The sequence below is a fragment of the Eptatretus burgeri genome, chromosome 15 (genome assembly GCF_056783735.1).
Source record: "Eptatretus burgeri isolate ZD-2024b chromosome 15, Ebu_testis_v1, whole genome shotgun sequence".
NCBI lineage: Eukaryota > Metazoa > Chordata > Myxini > Myxiniformes > Myxinidae > Eptatretus > Eptatretus burgeri.
Genome location: NC_140975.1, coordinates 14,019,622 through 14,029,356, shown reverse-complemented (window position 1 = coordinate 14,029,356; position 9,735 = coordinate 14,019,622). Strand labels below are relative to the sequence as shown.

Below are 9,735 nucleotides of genomic sequence, written 5' to 3'. Positions count from 1 at the left end.
AAGATGGTGAGCCAGGAGGAGGAGAAAGAGGAGGAATTGGAGGAGGAAGGAGCAGAAGAAAAAGAAGAAGGATAATACGAAGAAGTAGAATACGAATAAGAAGAAGACGGATCGGTTCTCATGGATATGGAGGGAGAAAGGTTGATGTTTTTTTTTTTTTTAAATTTAAGACAAGAAAGAGAGGGTATAGTTGGGAGGGATACATGGGGGTGATGGGAAAATAGGAATTGATGGTCGAAGGGAGAGAATACAATTAAAAAGTTCGTACACCTACCGAGATGGAAAGGACAGGTAGGCTTCACGGAATCCGATAAGACAAGGTCGACAAAAACTCACAAAATAGTACGATTTTTGAAACAAAATCGAACTAGGAACACACAGTAAACAGGAGGGTGACAAAATAAAGTTAAAACGTGACATATAACGAACGGAAACTTAACTTTGAGAAAATTGGTGGAGTCCCCTGAGAGAACCTGCCGTTGTCTCAAACCCAGAGAGATTTTGGAGATTTATTCCCTTGTGAACAATGGAGCAAGGAAAGAGTTTTGTAGAATGTTTGAGGTGATAACACAAGTTCTGCTATTTCTCATGTAATCTCAGCTGGCTCGGGTTCTGAACCAATTTTAACAAAAGTGCAGTCAGTCTAGACAGGATTCGAACACTGAGCACATCTTATAGATGTTGTCCTGTTTGTAAGTGGATCAAGGTTATATCATGGTTAATTTCATAAGAATTGGAATTTGTCCAAACGGTATATTCTCTGTTTGTGTCAAATGTAGTTTAACACTTTAATTCTCTTCATTGTCGCCAGGAGAGACCTGGTGTGTTGGCGCAGTGGTTAGGGCAACGGCTTAGAATCCAAAAGGTCCTGAGTTCAAGCCCCGTTGGGCCACTGAATTAATACACCAGGGGGTTGACTCAGCCTGTCATCCTTCTGAGGTCGGCGAAATGAGTACCAGTATACTGGGCCGGTGTATACCCCGGTTAAAATAGGTGTACCATATCCCTGTGTCGTAAGAGGCGACCAGGGTTGCGTCAGGAAGGGCATCCGGCGTAAAACATGTGCCAAATCACTGTGCGGATCATACGGATGATCCGCTGTGGCGACCCCTAACGGGAGCAGCCGAAAGAAGAAGAAGAAGAAGAAGAAGAAGATTGAAGAGCCCTGATCACCATTATCTACCCTTCTTCATGAAAAAGTGACCAATAATAATTAATTGTACACTTGATTAAATTATTTTGTTTTGATATCTCTTTCCACCTACATCTTATTTTTATTTACCTTAGATTCCTCTCGTTCTCTTGAACTTTAAATTTCCTTCATCTAAACTAATAAAAGAGTGTGCATGTGTGCGTGTGTGTGTGTCTGTGTGTGTGTGTGTGTGTGTGTGTGTGTGTGTGTGTGTGTGTGTGTGTGTGTGTGTGTGTGTGTGTGTGTGTGTGTGTGAGAGTGTGTCATTGATTGGAATCTATATATGAGGTTTCAGAATGTGGAATGGAGTCCTCCCAGTGTGGACTCAAAATGTCCACCTTCATTTCAGTAAGGGGTCACCATTAATGGACCAAGATGTGAAGTTTTCTGTCTTCAAAGTTTAGCGACGAGGACTCTCTTTAGGATCGTTACTGAGCCCGGGACGGCTTCCATCTGGAGTTCGTTTGCAGTGATACTCCCAGGGATGGTTTTTAATATCTCTGTGAGGTTCTTCTTCATCATTCACATGAGGTTCTTCATCATCACTGGTACAACTTTGACATTCTTCAGCTTCGAGGATCGTTTCACTTCATGTTTGAGGTCTTGGTATTTGGTCATTTCTTTATTTCTGCATCGATAGTCTAAAATCACTGGTATTAAAACCTCAATTAGCAATGCTTTCTATTTTTTTTTTTGCATGAAGTGTGATATGTTATTTTGATGCTTTGTTTTCAATGTTCATGCCCGATGGGATCATAAGGTTGTATGTGAGCGGTACTTCAATGTTTTCACTGATTGCTTTTGGTCCATTTTCGCACAATTTTTCTGGAACTGGAATTTCAAAGTTTTTGCAAATGTGCCAGCTGATTACTTTACAAACTCTGTTGTGTTGTTGGGTGTACAGCTGTTCTGACATTTTTTTCTGTGTTGGGTCATGAAGCGTCACTTATCATCATTTTCTTTGCTAACCCCACCTCCACCCCTCACCTATCTGGTATTTTTTTCCTCCCCCCCCCCACAACCCTTCACTCTCACTCTGTCCCCTCCTCGCTTTCCCTCTTATTAAAACGCACCACTCTCCTCACACACCACTGTCGCTCTCTCTGCCTGTCTCTCTCTCTCTCTCTCTCTCTCTCTCTCTCTCTCTCTCTCTCTCTCTCTCTCTCTCTCTCTCTCTCTCTCTCTCTCTCTCTCACTCTCTCTCTCTTTCTCTCTCTCTCTCACACACACACGCACACCTCCCTCCCACAGTAAATTGAAATGTTTGGTGAGGTGTCGCTTTCCCCACCTCCCCCTAGCTCACCATTCTTCATCCACTCTGCCTCTGCCCCCCCTCTCACCCTCCACCTGCTTCCTCTCTCTCCTCCCTCTCTCCACCTCCTCCCCCCCCCGTTATTATTGTCCCCATCAGTGAAGCGACAGGTTGTATTTGCTAGTAATATATATTATCATTTGCATTCCACTTAACCCCAGCCTGTGCAGTTAACCACTAGTATAGCATTGCAACTCCTGGTTATTTGGCAATGTCTTACTGGAAATGGAATAAAAGAAGAGAGAAGCAAAAATAAAAGGGAAGTTCACCATCGACAATGGAACAAAATGAACAGAGTACTGTACAACAAATAAACACCACATCCCTTTCATGAATGAGGAAGGTACATCTTCACCATAGTTACTATATGTTAGATATGCTGAAGATACTCAATGAAAACGTTCACCAACATGCACTTCATGAAGTTTTACCTCCTGTTTAAAAATCCAGACTAAATGTCTCATTTACCACTTTTATAATGAGATTAAGTTGGGGTAACCCCACCTTCTGCCTTTCCTTGGTTATCTCCATTTCAGCACCCTATCTTTGGCCTCTCCATGAATGCAAAACTGTTGTTGGATAATATTCCCTCGAGTACAGTGGCATAAATGCCACATTTGGATGAATTACGAATTATGGAGAAACAATTTTTCCAAATGAACTTTTTTATTCATAACTGAAGGGATCAAACAAAACACCATTAGAGTTAAAGTTGGTTACAAGACAGGAATAGCTGAATGGCTCAATCATCCCAGCAAGCTGGTACTCCTTTTGCTGATCCCAAAAGGATGACAGGCTGAGTCAACCACACCTGGTATTAATTCAACAGCCAAGTGGGATTTGAACTCAGGACTCAAGGATTCCAAGCCCACCAACCTCACCATGAGGCCAACACCAACGCCAAGCAGGTTTTCTTCAAGGATTCCCCTGTATTTGTACCATCCATTGTCCTTTCTATTCTGACAAGTTTGCCAGTCCCTGTTGATGAAAAGCAGCTCCACAACATGATGCTGCCTCCATCGTGCTTGACAGTAGGGATGGTGTTGACTTGGTGATGTACAGTGTTAGGCTTGTGCCAGACATAATACTTTGAATTTAGATTTAAAAGTTCAATTATTTCTCATTTGATTTCAAAACTCCACAAGCCTGCAATACCATTAAGATGCTTTTTTGCAAACTCCTTACAAGCTTTTTGATTCGTCTTTTTCAGCAACGGCTTCTTTCTTACCACCTGTGCAGAAAGGCCAGCTTTGTGAAAGTAACAGGATATTGTTGATTGATGAACACTGACCCCCATTTTCGGACAAAGAGCCTCCCAAATCTTTCAAAGTCATCGTTGGATTTATAGTGACATCCCGAACCAGTTACTACTTGCATGGTTGCTGAGTTTGCATGGGTGAATTGATTTGGGTCATGTCTGGGTGGTCTGATACTTCTTCCACTTGTTAATGCTGGATTTCACCATATTCAAAGGGATAATTGGTGACTTTGAAATCTTCTTATAACCCTCTCCTGAACGGTGCTTCTCCACCACTTTATGTCAGACTTCTTTGGAAAGCTCCTTGATCTTCATGTTTGCTTCATTGGCTGACAAAGTGAGTTGTATCTTGAAACTCCTTAGAAAAGTGGGGGAGATTAATTACTAAATTATGCGCAAGTTTTTAATTACGTAAAACCACCGATTACATACAGGTGAAGCATACTGAACTTATTTTGTAACATTTCAAAAAATAATTTGCTCCTGAAGTGATTTACGGTTTATTAGCCAAAGGGTTTGAATACTTTTACAACTGAGAATCATCAGATTTTCTCTGTTCATCAAAGTTTTTCGTATTTTATCAGTGTTTTTTAGCTTTATCACTTTGGAGTAGTTTGTGAAGTTTCTATGTATATGTATATGTATATATATATATATATATATATATATATATATATATATATATATATATATATATATATATATAAATATATTAAATTTGAAAGCATCATGAAAAATGCTCAGGTGGCATCAAAATGTGAAAACTTTGGAGTTGGGGGGTTGGGTGGGGGTGATAGTGAATACTTTTGCAGGCCACTGTACCTTTCTGTGATGGCAAGAGACACCTGGATAAGTGTGGAGTTCTGAGGGCATGTGGAATGATGCGGGATGGTCATTGTGTGGTCGATGATGTCATGTTTTGGAGGGTGCTGTAAGCAGAGCACTGGGAATTACGACTTTGTGCCCAGGTGTTGATTTTTGATTATATATATATATATATATATATATATATATATATATATATATATATATATATATATATATATATATATATATATATATATATATATATATTCTAAAAGCTTGTGGTTAACTGTTTTCTTCAGTTTCAATGTTTATTTATAACGGATGTTAACTTGTGCAATCATTCAGATTGTGAAAAGTAAGTTTACCATTGAAAAAAGTTAGACTTAATTGTCGGTAAAGCTGATGGAAACTTTTACTCTTTTAATTTGACTGGATGATTTATAACACCCTGTATCGATTTATTCTAATTGTGAAGTTATCAAAATAACTTGTGATGTCATGAAATATTTATTTCTCTAAATTCATGCATGATTCCATCTTTCCTTCTGCGAGTACATCCTTGATAAATGGCTGAGCTTACATTAAGTAAATTTTCCTTGACGATTGATTTTTTTTTTCATTGCTCAGCTGCTCGATGTGATTGAACCACATGTGAGAAGGTAATTTGGATAATCACGGCTGTACTACACAATTCCTCCGGGAGACAAAATAGCCCCTTTGGGACCATATTGCGACCCTGCGCGTGATGCTTTCACCCAATAGGATTGGGGAAAGCTTATGCCTGTTATAGTGTTTGCTTCTGCAATTAGCGCCCCCATTTTTAATGACACCACAGTGTTTTTTTCGACCCCCAGGAGTACTAGTCCTTTTTCCTGCATTCCCAATTTCCGAGCTGCATCTCGGAGCTGGCTGGAACTTTCTGAATTAAATTTTGCATCACGAATGTGAATAAAAATTATGCGAGGATGACTTCATTTTTTTGACATTGACCTAAATTTTAAGGTCATGACCTAATTATATACTTTTAACATTTTCCACCATAATTCCGATACAGTTTGGCCAATCAGAAAAAAATTGCCCTCTATAGATAGCCGAGAGCAAGTCGCATTTAGACTTTATTTATATAATACCCCTCCGGGTTAAAGGTCAATGCCAAATGCCAGTCTGAAAAAATCAATGTGTTTTTTGCCATTGCTCAATTTTAACAACACAGAATTGTAGAACTCTTTGCCTTCCAAGATGTTCTTCATCATAATAATGTACCTGCACTGAAGCTGTTTGTGTACCTGATATTTGATCTGTGTCCTTGAACTATTTGTTTCAGATTGTGACAAAATTAATAAAACAGTTTTTATCTCCTCCCATTTTCATGAGGTTTAGTTTTATGGATCGATTATAGATTGGGACACATTTTCCTGATTTACACGTTATCCCTAAATGTTGAAGTTCAAGGTCCTATGGTGGTCCAAAATATATATGTGGCCATCATTGGATTGTGGGCGAAGGATAAGTTGTGAGAAGCTCACCCTTGGAGATCACTTTGTGATCACAGATATCGAGTTAATTAGTGAAGTGGATTTAATTGGTCGACATGTGTTGTGTTTGCGAACCACATCAGACCAAGCTGACATAAATGCAAAGTTTCCCTTATAGTCACACTCCATTTTTCTGTTTGTCTGTCTGTCTGTTCCCTTATATCTTGTCCTGTGTATCTTGAGAATAGAACATTGTAGGACCACCAACCTTAGCAAACATAAAGGGGGTCCCATCGGGAGTGTCATGTGGAGGGGCCATTGTGGGAGGGTTTTTGGAATGAGGGCGAAGGGGAGATATTTGTAACAGCTTATGGGATTGATTGCAACTAAATGTCGCACAGGTAATGGGGGGACAATATGGCAGGACAAAATGGGGGGACAACTAAATTCGGGGTAAAATATGGGGGTAGTAATTTTATGGGGGAGTGGGGTGGTGTGGAAGAGTGTGGGAAGGGGGAATGATCGAGGGGGTTTCCACATCAAGGTCCAGCTATTCACATCAGCCCGATGTACCGCAGTCGTACAACATGTGGATAACAAAAATGGGGCCCCACGGGAGGTTATTGATGAAAAAAATGAATTTATTAGCTTTAATAGAATTTGGTATTTAAGGGGGAGAGAGATTTCTAACAGGGGAGAAGAGTTATCTATTTAATCATTTTAATTGATCATGATCAAACTTGTCAAGGATAGTTTAGGCTTCAAGGGCATTATAAACAGGGAGAGAGGTGAAGTGGATGTTTATGGGGTAGAAGTACGTTGGGTTTGTTTGTTATCGTGATAACAGTGGGGTGTCGGATTAGTTTTAATTACTGATCGTGGAGGAGGGGGGTTGGGGGAGAGGGAGAGGGTGGGTGAAATAATCTGAGCGAGTACTTTAATATCGACTCATTGAAAGATCCTGAAATTTGAATTATTAATAAATAACCGGAATACCCATGGATAAATATACGAGGATCAGTTGAACAAATTTGTTAAAACGTTCCCAGTACAAGTTTCGCAATTTGTACACCATGGAATTCTTCCTTCTCCATTTCTTGTTTGAGCAAACTGCAGACATGTTTCTGAGGTTGGTTGTTCGACATTTTTTTTTAATGAGGGAAATCATTCAAGTTAACATTGAGTGTCCATGAGGGATAATTGCAGTTTTATTATCATTTACTCTCTTGTCTCAAATCTCATCGATATCGTTGAGGATCCAGCCCCTTGTGGGAGGAGATTGTGGAACGTTCTGATTTGATGGGAAGTGAAATATCCACAAGTACTCTTGGTGTTACCGGGAGTGTTTGATATCAGGATCTGGAACTCGGTGCTGGTTCATAGTCTCTGACCTCAGGTTCTAATATCATATCAGCACCAACTCGAGGATCTGATTTTCCCTCCCGACAATGATCTTTCTCATTTATCCCACTCTGCTGATGATGATCTCGGGGTCTGTGCTAACCAGTAAGTGATTTGTTACATTTCTTACTTTCCTCCAAAAACCCTTTTGTGCAAACGTTTATTTGCCATCAAAGAATGTTGGTTGGTTTGCCATGTTGGTTGTGTGCGTTATTCTGTCTGTTTCTTTGTTTGTTTGTTTGTCAACCGCTTAAAGGTCACAATTTTAAACAGGTCTTCACAAATCTTCACCACCTGGTGGAGTTCACCATAAGTTTGAGGCCTATTATTTTTGAAGTCAACATGGGACAAAAAGGTCGACATGTTTCTAAAATTGTCAATTTTCATTCGATTGACTTGAAATTTGAAGAATATTTATATTTTGGGTCACTGAATTCAAACAGCTAATTATTTTTGAGAAGAACAGAGAATAAAAGGTCAAGATAGGCCCAAGTTCAACAACTAAGGTGGTATTTAGTCGCATTTCTGAACTAAAAATAAAAAAACCCAGTTTGCTATGAATGTTCGTTCTCCATCAATAGTTATTTTTTTCCAACTTCGGTACCAATTCACCCCTCTCACCCCTCCCTCTCAAAGCAACCATCACACTCTTTCCCCCTCCAAGCTTCCCTCTCACCTTTCTCAAAAACTCCCCCCTCACCTTTCTCCATCAACTCTCCCGACTTACCCTTCTCCATCCATTCACCCCCCCTCACTCACCTTTCTCAAAGCCCCCCTCTCACATCCACAAAGCTGCCACCTTCCCCTGGCCTCTCTCATCCATCTCATCACTCTCCCCCTCTCATTACTCCCCACTGTACCTCAACCCAGAACCACAGAACCCTTTCTCCTCCTATTCCGGCCCCCTCCCTTAGTTCTATGCAATCCCCCACACTCTTTCAACAACTCTCCTTACCTCCCTCCTCCCTTGTCCTTCCCTCCCCCTCCCCTTCCATCCCCTGCACCCAACGCCTCCTTCCCTCCCTCTTCATTAACAGTGTAGACCTCAAATATCCAGGGCCTTCACTAAAACCTGACAGATCTTTCCATGCAGGTTGCCACTGCCAAACCAGACATAATCTGTCAAACAGAAACTTTCCTCCCTCAAGAAGTCTCTGACTCCTTACTATATCTACCTGATTACTCCCTCCTCTGGTGTGACAGACCTGAGCCTCGTCCTGGTTGAGGAGTTGATCTCTTCATTAAAGACTCTATTCCTCACTCTCCATGCACTGTCCTCACTCCCCCACACCTCCAGGAATACCTCTGGCTGCGGCTTTCCCTCCACTCCCTCCTCATGTTTATATGTGGTGGGTCTCATCCCCTGCTCTGTCTGTGATATGGCCCCCCCCCCATATTTACACAGGGCTCTCATGGTCCGCCAACAACCCGCTTCTGGGAAAACTACCAAAATCACGAATCACCACTCAGCTTCACTCTTTTATTCCTCTTTTTCCCCACCTTTGAAATAAACTCCCACACTCTCTTCAATCCTATTCTTCCCTCTAGGCCTTCAAAAACAGCTGTTCACCACCACCTCTTATCTTCCCCCATCCAAAACTTCGATATTTTCTACCCACGTTAATCCACCCCAAACCCATCTCCTTCAAATTCCCTGCTTTCCTTCCTGAAAGTCCTGTAATGTCCATCTTTTATACCCCATGTTCCCCGCCCATCCCTCTCCCTTCCACAGATCTCCTAATATCTCTGTTCCCCACTGTTTTTCCTTACCTCTCCCGCCCCTCTTGTCTCATACCCCCCTTGCTGTGCATTGCGTGTTATCTCTCATACGTGCTTCCACAACGTATATAAAAAGAAATATATAAAAAATTCTAAAAACCTCAATTTTCATCCGATTGACTTGAAATTTGAAGAGGGTTTATATTTCAGGTCACTGAATAAAACAAGTCAATTACTTTTGAGGTCACTATCGACTAAAAGGTCAACATCAGCCAAAAGGTCAATATCGGCCAAAGGTCAACAACTATGGTTGTATTTCTAAAATCCTCAATTTTCATCCAATTGATTTGAAATTTGAACAGAATTTATATTTCTGGTCACTGATTTTAACTCGCCAATTATTCTTGAGGTCAACATCGGCCAAAAGGACAACATCGGCTAAATTTCTAAAATTGTCAATTTTCATTCAATTGACTTGAAATTTGAAGAGGAGTTACATATTCTTTTATTTAATTCAACCACCAATTATTTTTAAGGTCAAATTAGTTTTTTGTATCTCACAAGTATTATT

General features: G+C 40.5%; 1 protein-coding gene across 1 annotated transcript in view; it reads left to right on the top strand.

Moving 5' to 3' along the window:
• Positions 1 to 7,376: 7,376 nt before the first annotated feature.
• The window catches only part of LOC147011567 (neuronal growth regulator 1-like), a 28,997-nt gene continuing 26,638 nt past the window's right edge, over positions 7,377 to 9,735 (top strand). Inside the window, exon 1 of the mRNA XM_085857042.1 lies at positions 7,377 to 7,550. Coding sequence (XP_085713168.1) covers positions 7,493 to 7,550 — 58 coding nt within the window. The 5' untranslated portion in view covers positions 7,377 to 7,492. The remainder of the gene's footprint in view (positions 7,551 to 9,735) is intronic.